Raw genomic sequence first — 12,024 nt, forward strand, 5'->3', positions numbered from 1 at the left:
ATGTGCCTTTTCCAATCTGAGGGGGAATCTGCTACACCATCAATACAGCAAGCGAGCTGCTGTGCGGTGTCTGTCTCGAGGTCTGGAGAGGGGGGAGCACACACCGTCATTTTTGAACCCTAAATTAATTTCATTTCAAGGCAGGCCGTTGAGGAGCAGGACGCTGCAGCTCGCCATCGCTCTCCCTCCCTGCAAACAATGGCCCTGCATTTTCAATTTGCCATGTTGTGTCGGCAGCTCCCGGGATAATTCCCTGAAATTCAAGACGTGGGAATTCCCACAGCCAGGGATGTACAGCACTGCGATTGCACCGGTGCCCAAGGGAGGAGGGGAGCAGCACCACCACCATCCCACGGGACACGCAGCCACCCCAGGAACCCAAACACACGGCTTCTCTCCAACCAGCAAAAATAGGAGGGGAAAACCGGGGAGCAGACGCGCCACTGCAGCCCCCAAACCCATAGGCAAGCAAAGCCTTCTGCATTTAAAGACAGTGCTTCTTTTGCCAACAGTTAACTTTCCATTCAGCAGAGAAAACAGTAGCTATGGGACTGGCGTGCACAACAATTATGCTTGCATTTTTATTTGAAGTCTCTGCAGACAGCAAGAAAAATTAACTGAAGGGAGCAGCTCCTGTGCCAACATATGGAGGGAGATGAATAGCGAGTTCTGCATGCTCCGCTGAGGTTATCTAGTTAAGCAAGTACCTCCTAAAGGACTTGCAAGCTGGGAGTGTACTGTTTGCTTAATCTGGTCATAAATAATAATTCGGATCACCAAACGTTTTAACATTCAGCTCCACCTGCAGCACAAAAGCCCTGCTGAGCCCTGCCAAACTCGCTGCCTGCGAGGCAGCGGGAGATGACAACACAGCCCGCGGACCCCAGCAAAATGGCTCCCCTCTCGCCGTCAAGCCACGCAGAGCATCGACGCAAGAGGCTCCTCCACCGCCCGGGCTGGCCTGAACCGGGGGCAGCAGGCAGCTGCCTCCACCCCATGAACCCCTCTCCAAGCAACCCCAAGCGCTCTGCTCGCTGTCCCCATGCCCGTCTCCAAGCGGGATAACCCACCGGGAGGTGGCAGGGCTGATACCCTTCCCTCCGGTCCCACAAAGTCAAATTATATTTCCATCCCTGTCCCCTATTTGCCTCTTGGTCACAATCCCTTCGCCCCCCGCCCCCTCCAAGGCCACCGAGACAATCCACTAAACTGGATCAGGAGGCCAGCGCGTACATCTCCAATGGGCTGCAGCACGCACACAATTAATTAATGGATTTATTAATTAGGGAAGAAGTCACTCTTCGGGCTGGAATTGGGGTCACCAGTTTCTAAAGTGAGAGCTGTGGAGCTAAAGATAAACTCTCATTTTCTGCAGCTCTTCTTGTCTGGCAGCGTCTCAATTATTCAGCCACAGGAAAAGAAAAAAAATTCACTTCGGGAACTTCACGGTCCGACTTTCTGCCAATCCACAACACAGACCCAACAGCAGGTGGGACCAGGAACATGGCCCATCTTGTTCTCCCCTTCACATATATAATTGGAAATATTAGAAATATCAAGTATTTGCTTCTAATGAAGGACAGTGGGATGCAGGATGGATGCTGCACCTCAGCCTGTCCCAAGGAGGGAGCTGCGGTGGAGGTGCGGAGGAAGGGGACACCACAAAGTGGTCAGTGATGGTGACATCCAGAGACACACGAGTCCCCCAGTCGCCAAGGTTTTGATGGGCCATGCTGGAGCATCAGCTACGCTGCATAGGTCAGTCCAGCTGAACCTCCTCGGTGGCATATGGAAGGGACAGGCATTTCTAGCTGCCACAGCCCTAGATCTAAGGAAAGAGGACTCCTGGGTGAAGGAAAGAAGCTTCCCTAATGTCCCTGCCAAGAGACAGGCTACAGAGCACAGCTGCAACAGGAGACAGCGGAGAATCCACGTGAAGAGCACCATCACAAACGCCCTGGTCGTTGGGAACCTCTCAAGAGGAGCACACAACTATCAGACAACAGATAACCCAATCATGAGACAGGCATCTGCAGAGAACCAGGCTTCATTAGTGCCACTGCTCCTAAATTCATATTAATTGTTTAAACGGGACGATTCTGCAGCCCACGCTCCCCCCATGCCCCGACGCACGGGGAGCAGCTGGAGCCACTGGAAAGCACAAACCACGTTCACAACCCCACAATGCTCCTCAGCCAGCCCCGGGCACGGGCTGCACTTGCATAAGCCTTGAGATTGCAGCTTGGAGAGACAAAATCCCCTGAGATGGGGGCACCCAGAGCCCCCTCGGGCTCCCCCCTCTTCCCCTTGGGCACGGCAGCCATGGGCACCATCCCACCCTCCACCTCTGCAAAGCGGGGCTGGGACCAGATAGTGTTGGGTGCTGGAGAAAACTGGAAGGTCCCAGCTGTCTCTCTCCAAGAGCCCTACAAAACCACATGGGACCCAGGGAATTTGCAGAGGTGAAGTTCCCCCTGTTCGCAGCCCCAAAAGCACCTTGGCCTCCCCCTGAGGTTGTCCTGCCCATGGGCTGCTCTACAAGAGTGCAGTTAAGTTTATTAGTCCAAGCTCCAGGAATTAAGCTTCAGCCAAGAGGACTGATAGCTTATTTACTGCTGTCGTCTATATAAAGAAGAATTTTGACACATTGTTAAATGATAGCACATTTAGATAAGTCAAGCTGTCATATCATTTAATGGATGTCTAAACTCCCTCTGTAGCTGATATGTAAAATTTATGCACTTCAGAATATCATAAGGTTATAATATTTTAATCACATCCACAGTTGTTTTTTTTTTTTTTCTCCCCTAAACTTTGAACAGCAAAAACATTCCATCAACCACACCACGCTCCAAGGCTCCCGGCACACCGCCATCCGGCAGAGCCGCCGCCGAAGTTTCTGCCCAACTCCGCTCCGGCACGCAGAGAGCATTTGCATTACAGGAAATAAAATGAAGCATTTTATTTGACAAACCAAACGCTGGAGCCGTATAGCCAGAGCTCATCTGCATAATGAGATGTGAAGACATTTATAAAAGATGGCTATAATCGGTCTCTCTCCCCTCACTCGCGGTTGTATTTATTATCCCAAATCAGCAGCTCACAACTCTTCCCTTTTTTGCCGTTTTAACACAGAACGGGTTAGATTAAAACGGCATCCGGCACACGGAGCGCGTAATCCATACAATGCTAACTGGAACATAATAAACCGAGAGCAAATTAAAACACAAAAAAACCATAAAGGTATGAATCCCGCTATGACTATTATACACAAGAAAGCTGTAAAAAAATACTGCATTAGTAATGTACACAATAAAACAATCTCATAACCCAGTGAAATATGTCTGGTATTATCTTTGATAGAATTTTATCTCTTCTCATTTCTGAGACTATTTGCTGTAAAAAGGCTCAATGCCGTTTCGATCAAAGTGCTGCCGAGTAGCACATTATCTACATGTTTTACATATGCCCACCATTCATCAGGGTTGCTCAAACTCTGCCATTCCCGGCCAGCCGAGCTGCTCAGACACATGCATTAAAAAGGAAGAAAAGAAAAGAAAAAAAAAAAAAGAAAAAGCTCTTGGAAGAATAATAAATGGATTGTTTCCCTTCCCTTTTTTGGGGGGTTTTTGGGGGGGGGTTTGGTTTTGTTTTTTTTTTTTCTTTTTTAATAGAGGGCATTAGGCCAAGCTGGCACAAGGTCACCTTTCCCACCGTGATCCCGGTGAGGCGGCAGAACTGCTGCCTGGACAGAAGTCAATCCCCACTGCTCCCTCTCCAGCTCCGTACCCAGCCACAGTCACCGGTCAAGCAGAACGGCGGGGAAGGAGAGCTGCCCACCCCGCAGCCCACCTCTCCCTCCGGCAAAGTCCCCCCCGACAAACCCACGGAAAAGTAGCTGCCAATATTTGTCTTTAAATAAAGGTCTGCGCGCACCCAGGAAAAGTCATTAGCGTGATGTACTGAGGAATGCTTTTGTATCCGAAGCGCTTAGACCCGTAATCCCTTTCCGACCACAATGCCATAAATGAGCAGTCATGGCAAGCCGACCGGCCGTGGTACCTGCATTACTTTTAGGGTCGCGTATCACGGATGTAGCACGTAATCTGCTTAAAAGCCAAAATGCATTAAATGCTGGAACTGTTGATACAGTACCGAAGCCCCATAAATCGCATTTCAATTTGTTTACTCCCCTGTGAAGCATGCTGCATTTTAAACTCCGTAATATCCTAGAGGGATAAACCCCTTTAATATCCATGTAAATGAGCGTTTCGGCTTTTGTAGTAGATCCAGGTTGGGTTTCATCTCATTATGTTGGGAGAGCTATTGTTTTAATTACCCGCCTCCCCGCTACATAGGTGCCTATTTAAGGTCACAAACTGTCCGCATCCCCTGACGAGCCTTCCCTCGCACACGTTAACAAAGGACTTACCGTTAATTTCACAGACCGAGGGCACTACGGCGGGGTACGGCATCCGTGACCTGCCCAGAGCCACAAAGGATCTCTCTCCCGCCGCATCCATCACAAGTCCCAAACGCCGGCACCCAGCCCGCACCCGAGCCGCCTCGCAGGGCCACCAGCCGGCTGATGCCGATCGCCTTCCCCGACATTCAGGGCTGACCGAGCCCCGGCGCCGCAAACCCCCGGCCCTGAATAACAATGGGAGCGCGGCGGGGCTCCGGGCAGCCCCGCTCCGCCATCCCCCGGGCTACCGCGCATCCATCATCTCAATAAAGAGTCTCTGCCCTCCCAGCGCCCGGCTCCGAAGATGAGCAGGGGACGCAGCTAAAGCCGCCCGCGCTACCGGGGGCGGGGGGACACACGCCGGGGACACTTTGCAGCCCGCGGGCACCTGCGGCTCCGCGGACGCGGACCGCAAGAAACTTGGCGGAGCGGCGCGGGGGGCCGCGCTCCCCGCAACTTCATCCCGCGCAACTTCCCTCCCTCCCTCCCGCCCTCCCTCCCTCTCCTCCCTCCCCTCCCGCCGGGGCGGAGCGGCAGCCGCCCCCCGGCCCCGCTGTCACCTCGGGGGCGGCGGGGCGGGGGCCGGGGCGGCGCGGCTCCATTGCCGCTAGCGCTGCTCCATGCTCCCGGGCGGCGCCGAACAAAGAGCGGCGGCGGCGGGGATCAATTTCTGATACCTATCGATGGGGAAGGGCGGGCGGAGGGAGGGAGCGAGCGAGGGGGGAGAGGGAGGGATGGGGGCGGCCGCCCGGATCCCCCCCCCTCCTCCGCCCGCCGCCAGCCCCGCGGCCGCCGCCGCCACCAACCTGGAGCCGGCGGACATCAAACCGCGTCCGGTATCGAAACATCGATCCCACGTCGGCGGCCATCTTGGGGGAGACCGGCGGCGCGGAGCGGAGCGGCGCGGAGGGGAGCGGAGGAGCCCGCCCGCCTCCACCGCCGGGGGCGGCCCCGCCGCCGCCTCGCCCCGCCCGCGCTCCGCGGGGAGGGAAGGGGCGGCCCCCCCCCGCCCCGGTCCACCCGCGGGCATCGCCCCCACGCGGGTCGTCGGACCCCCCCGCGCCGCCTGCGGAGCAGCCCCTCGCAGGCCTCCACCGGGGAAGGGGCGCTGAGCCGCGGTGCGATTGATTTTTTTACAAAAAATCGGTGTTTTTAGAACATCCAGCCGCCCCGGGAAGGTGGAAAATCGCCACCTGGAAGCCGCCGGTTAAACTTTTTCAGGGTTTGGTTGTTTGTTTGGTTTTTTCCCCTAACCTGACACATCCAGCACCTCTGACCCTGGTGGGAATTGCCACAGCAAACATGCTCGCAGCACACCACGGCCAGAAAAATCCCCAAATTCAGACTGGTTTAGGACTATATTTTTAAATGACTTAGTGCAGTTGGTCTCCGAAGAATTCAAACAACTAAAACAGAAGAACGGGGCACAGCCAGTAGCACTTGGGCAGTAGCAAAACCTGTCCAGAAACACCCCCTTTGCTTTCCTTCCAAAAAAATACAGAGCTTTATGGTTTCCAGCCCAGGTTGCCCCATATCCTATCGTGCTGACCACACCACCACCCAAAGGGCTTCGAGCATTAACTTCCTTTCCCCAGGGAAAAGCGATAACCTCCCAGCAGAGCCGTGCCGTGTTTGCACTGCGGGGACCCCAGCGCTGCTGGCCGGGACTCACTTTTGGGTGCAGAAAGGCTGAGCTGCCCCTTTGGGTACATTTTGCAGGTGGGTATTTGCAGACCAAGCAAGTGCAGCATTTTAATATTCCTGCTACGGAACAGGTAACACCCCAAGCTGTCGTGCAGACGCGTGCATGTCTCTGTGCATGGAAGAGCCCAGGGCTCCTGCCAGGCTGTGACACAAACCCACATCCCAGCTCCCCTCCTGGAGACCCAGCGTGGGGCAAACTGGGGCCACCGCCACCACCACCCCCCCACAGAGGGGGTACTGAAGTGTTGCCCCAGGCTCACAAGCCATGGGCACTGCTTTGCCTGTGAAACTGCAAAGAGGACAAGGATGACCAGCAGCAGCCCCCCCTCGTTCACCAGCACGCTGGTCCCCCCGTCTTACCTGTCACCATCTGCTGCTGTGGAGATCCCCGTGCTCGGATGGAGGGAGATGGTCAGCTGTCCCAGCAGCCTCCGCTACCTGCGTGCATGGACACCAGCAAACCCAGCACAAGTGTTCCTGCAGCTGTCACTCGTAGTCCTTCACCATCCCAGCCCCAAAGCTCTCCTCTCACTGCAGATCTTGCAGCACCGGAGCCTCCTTCCACACGTGGCTGGGGAGGAAGCGGCCCCTCGGCCATCCTGGGGCTTGGCCTCACCTGGTAGCCCAGGTACTGTCCTGCTGCTGTTACCTGCTTTTTGCAGGGCTCTTGAGATTCCACTAAAAAGCAACAATTTGAGTTCAGAAGACACCAAAGAAAAGGAATATCCTTCAAACTGCACCCTGCTCTGCAGGCACTTCCAACTGTCACAGGGACGGGTCTGTTCCTTCCCTTCTTGCTGTCTGAAGTTCACCTGAGCGAGGAAAACTGTCCAAAAGGATAAGGCAGACACCCAAAGTGACCTTGGCACCACACTGTAGCATGAACAGCTAAGAAATGATCTCATCCTTCTCATCTCTTCCACTCAGAGAAACTCAGAGCTGCTCACAATCCCACAATTGCAAAATGCCTCAGGCAGAAGAACAAGTGAACAGAAAATCAAAGTTCAAAGAAGGGATTTGCAGGAGCCAAGGCAGTGCATTAGAGAGAGCCTGGATGCTCCTGCGAGCCCTGCTCCAGCGTCTCCCACCTCCAGAGCTGGCTGGAGAAGGGGGCTCCCACAGCAAATCCTCCTCATGGTGCTGCAACAAAAGCATCTGCCTGGAACCGGTGAACCCCAGATGCAATTGCAAATGCCAACCCAAAATCTCAGCCCCATTGGCATCAACAGCAAACTCCATGGATGCTCTGAGACCCCAACCATCAGGTGCCTCCACACCACCCCTGCTCAAGCAGGGGAACCCAAGTGCTATAAATAGATCCTCTCTGAACCCCACAGCCACAAAAATCAGAGAGCCCAAACCACTGGGAGGCACCGAGATTTGTAGTGAGATTGGGTCTGCTGGTGGTGCCAGGCAGGTGTTTCTCCTTTGGCTTAATGAGGCTGTAATTAGCCAGGGGTGAGAGCACAGGCTGTGCAAGGGGGGGATCCCCCCGGGGAATTAATTTCCATCCCTCTCTCAGGGCTGTGCACAGGGGGAGGTTTGTTTACAGGATGGGTCAATAAATCCAGGTGGGATGGATGGTCTTTGCTGGGGTGAGAGTTGGTTTCTGTTGTTCTATACCAAGGTGTCCTCTTCATGCCAGCGGTGGGGATGGCTCAATCTGTTCACAACCAAGATGCTCCAAGCATCTGCTGTTGGACACCATCAGAGATGGGTCCCAGCAAAGGGACCTTCTCCCCGTGCCCACAAAGCTGATCTCATGCCCATAAATCACTGCCCTGCTCTGCCGCCGAGGGAACAGAAGAGCCTGCTCATAAATCAGAAATAAAACTAACTTGGCATCTTTGGTGAGCAAATTAAATTGTGGGCTTTGGAGGAATGTTTCTGTTTGGCCAAATCATTAATAAATCAATGGGAGCCGTAAGGAAGAGGAGAGGGGCTGCGCCCCGTGCCGCACGGAGGGATGCAGAGCTGCAGGGCGGCACGCTCCATCCCCGCTCCCTCTGTGTCCCCTCGGGCACTGGCCCCGGGGCACCCTGGGGAGAGCGAGGGGAGCCCGGCCCTGCCACCTCCCCACCGCCCAGGGCTCCCCCGCCCCGGGGAGCGCCGCGAGGCGCAGGTTAATAAATCAGTTTGTCTCCAGAACAGTTTGCTTTGTGTGCCTGACAATAGCCCGTTGTAAATGGCAGCCCCTTGCCTCCTCGTCTGAAAGGCTTTTAATTAAAATATGGAAGGGGCTTTTCTATGTACTTAAGAAAAAAAAATAGTTAGATTTCAGCACACTCCCATTTCAGGCGTTAATTTATTCTCGCCTTCCTGCCGTTTGTGATCCACATGATAAGTCCTTTGTGCGGTGATCCGGCCCCATTAGGCGGCCGAGGGGCGATGTTGGCAGCGAGAGCCACCCGCCAGCGGTGATGGTGAGCTCGTTGGCCGCCTTGTCCCGAGGACGGGCAGGGGGATGCCAGGAGCCACACCGAGGGACAGCAGTGCCATCAGGGCGAGCAGGGACGAGTCAGGCCTTGGGGCTGGCCAGGAGCTCGGGCCCAGCGTCAGCCCTGGGCACAGAGCAGAAAGACCCTCGTGGAGACCCAGAGAGCCGCTCCCGGAGCTCTGTCCCCCTCCTGTGCAGGGGAAGGCAGCACAGCCCCTGTCAGCTGTCACCGAGCGGAGCTGGGTCCTGGGGTCCGGGAAACCCTGGCAGGGGTCCCGCCGCCTCCCCCGTGCCCCCCGCTGCGGGGTCTCTGCCTCTTCCAGCGGCAGAGGCCAGGGCCGCCCCAGCGATGCTGGCCCTGCCTGGCCCCCGCAAGCCCAGGGAGGAGGCAGGAGCCACCCCCGCAGTGGGGTACGGGGCGTTCCGGTCTCTTTCCCATATTCTCACAAACGATTTAAAGTGTTTGATAGCGTGGAAGCCCATTACCGCAGGGGATGCACCTTCATGGACATCTCCCCTCTCCCCGCAGCCTGCCCCCTCCCTCCGGCCCTTTTCCCGCCTGCCCCTCTCCCCCCTGCCCCTCTCTCCACTGCCCTTCTCCCCTCTACTTCTTTCCCTCCTGCCCCTCTCCCTGCCCTCTCCCTCCCCAGTCCCTCTCTCCCTGCCCTCCCCCTGCCCTCTCCCTCCGCCCTTCTCCCTACTCCTCTCCCTGCCCTCTCCCCCCGCCCCTCTCCCTCCTCCTCTCTCTGTCCTCCCCTCTCCCTACCCCTCTGCCAGCCCCTCTCCCTCCGCCCCTCTCCCTGCCCCTCTCCCCCCTCCCCTCTCCCTACTCCTCTCCCTGCCCTCTCCCTACTCCTCTCCCCCCGCCCCTCCCCCCGCCCCGCCGGGGACCGGGCAGCGCCCGCACCGCTCCCGCTACAACGGCGCCACCTGGCGGCCGCCGCGGCAGCTGCAGCGCGTCCCGCCGGGCCGGGGCGGGGGCTCACGGCGGGACACGGGGGGCACCGGGGGGGGGGGGGGCTGGGGGCGGCACGACTGGGCACGGCGGGGGAACACCCCGAGGGGGACACTAAGGGACATGGGGGTACATGGGGGGCACAGGAGCGCAGGTTGAGACACGGCGGGGGGCACAGCACCCCTCCATCTCCCCTCGGTGCCCGCCGCGGCTCCCGCAGGGCATGCACTAAGCTGTGCCCGGCCTCGGCTCTCGGTGCCCCCCGGGTGCCCCAGGATGCGCGGGGAGGGTGCCCGGGCCGCTCCACTGGCCGCATTTCTGCCAAGGCTACTTATTTCCAGGCACATTCCCCCTACAATTAGCACATGCTCTTTAATTAATTTTCCTCTTTTATTGCTTCGCCCAAATTATCTCAACTATGGCGCCATTCGGCGTGCGCACGGCGGATAATGCTGCTATTTATGGCTTTCCCCTGTCAATGCCGCGGCTCGGGAGGCCAGGACGGCCGCCTCCTCCTGGGGCCACATCCTGTGCACAGTGCAGGGGACATCCCTGGGACAGGCCAGCAGCTTGGGGATGGGGGTATCGTCCGTCCTCGTCCCCATCACCTGCCCCGTCCTCAGGCCAGCCAGCCCCTGGCTCTGTTTTGTGGGTGGCAGCTCTTCCCCAGACCCCTGAGCTGGGCAAATGCTCCTGGCCATTACTGCGGTGGCACATTCTTCTGAGTGAAAATGGACCTGAATCAGGCAAAGCTGCTAAATTAAGTCTGTCTGGAATAAGCTGTTAAACACTGAAACTTCTGAACACCAAGGGGAGGATAAAGCCCTCCAAAAGCTCCTGAAGATGCTGCCAGCAGAAAGGGGCAGTGGGGGGAGCGTGATGAGCAAGGGCGAGCCCAAGGAAAGGGCAGGATGCCTCCAAACCCCCATGCAGTGGGAACCGAGGTGCCGGGATGTGGCCAAGGGCGCAGAGGCCATCTGTGGCAGAGGAGATGGGCTTCAGCCACCAGCCAGCACTGGGACATGCGGGCCACCCTCACGGCCCCCCTTGGTGTGAGCAGTGGGCACGGGGTGGCCACACCACTGGCTTCAAACTGCAGCTCTGAGCTGCACAGAAATCCATCTTTCTACCTTTAATAAGCTTTCTCCCTTTAAAAATAATCATTACCAATAAACAAATATACCAGCCAGTGTATATAAGCATCAAATTAAGTAGCTACATGCATTTGTTATACTTGATATAGCCTTGTTAACTGGAAATTCCGAGGTTTGGAATATGTATTGATTTCAGCAAACATATATTATTTTACTGTAAGTACCAACAGCCATTGTAGTTAATATACAACAGTTTAATTTAAAATGCATTAGTTTAATAAAAATGCATAAAATAGAAGAGAATTGCATTAGCTTCAATAAAAAATTCAATTTCATAAATATTATCCAGTGTTAAAATGCATTGATTTCCCAGGAAAATGTATTGGTCAAAGGTAATTTACATTGGTTTGAATGGGAATGTACCGGCGTGTATACATATGTATTAGTTTAGTCAAATGTATCTGATCGCAGAAAAAAATACCGGTTGGAGCAAAAGATATTCATAAGGGAACCGCACGGCATGGAGCGAGCGGCTGCACGGGCTGGCTCTGGAGCACCCCAGCACGCCAACAAGGCTGCGCTCAGCCAGCCCTGGGGCCTGGACACCCCCAAACCGGCTCCATCAATGTCCAGACTTGGGGCTACCTGTGGGCACGATGCTGCCGGGCTCCCGGGGACGAAGGGAGCCTGTTATCGGCCGCGGGCAGGACTTGGCTCGGGCGCAGGCACGCGTCTTGCTCAGGCAGAGCACGTGCCTTGAAAAGAGCGGGGGTTAATCAAATCCTTTTGACTCCATTTTTTATCGAGCTCAAGAGGGGCTGTCCGATTAATTAGAAAGGCTTTTTCATGTAAAACACAGGCTCTTTTGCAGATAAGAAGGGACGATGCTTGATTTTGCCATGGCACAGATACGTGTGTTATTCCCTGACATCCATTCACAGGCTGCAGCCACTTCCCAACAGCTCTTTTGTTCACTACAGAGCTCTATAGTCATATATATACATACGTATATATTTAATGCACTCATTTTTTCCTGGATGCCGGTAAGTCCCCCAATATGCACAGCAAGAGAAGGAGAAGATGTGCTTGGAGCTGCCTCCATCCCCAGGCTGGACCAGGGTCCTCACCCGGGGGGCAGGATCCGGCCTGTGCAGCACAGAGGATTATGTCTGACAGTGAGAAGTGAGCAGCGGAGCAGATGCACTGTCTTACAAATTACGGCAGAAACACAGGCAGCCATCTGCACCCCATCCCTGGCCAGGATTTCTGTGCCACACTCGGCGCAGCCGGCCCCTTGAAGCCCCCAGCCATCATCTCACTCCCAGCCACAACATGGGCAACACCAGGGAGAGACCGAAGTGTGATCTCT

At 55.8% G+C, this 12,024-nt stretch overlaps 1 protein-coding gene across 1 annotated transcript in view; it reads right to left on the bottom strand.

Annotated features, from left to right (window-relative positions):
- The window catches only part of CUX2 (cut like homeobox 2), a 67,477-nt gene extending 62,128 nt beyond the window's left edge, over positions 1-5,349 (bottom strand). Inside the window, exon 1 of the mRNA XM_075516298.1 lies at positions 5,272-5,349. Within this exon, the coding sequence (XP_075372413.1) occupies positions 5,272-5,334 (63 nt within the window). The 5' untranslated portion in view covers positions 5,335-5,349. The remainder of the gene's footprint in view (positions 1-5,271) is intronic.
- Positions 5,350-12,024: the final 6,675 nt, after the last annotated feature.

The sequence above is a fragment of the Mycteria americana genome, chromosome 13, assembly GCF_035582795.1.
Source record: "Mycteria americana isolate JAX WOST 10 ecotype Jacksonville Zoo and Gardens chromosome 13, USCA_MyAme_1.0, whole genome shotgun sequence".
Lineage (NCBI taxonomy): Eukaryota > Metazoa > Chordata > Aves > Ciconiiformes > Ciconiidae > Mycteria > Mycteria americana.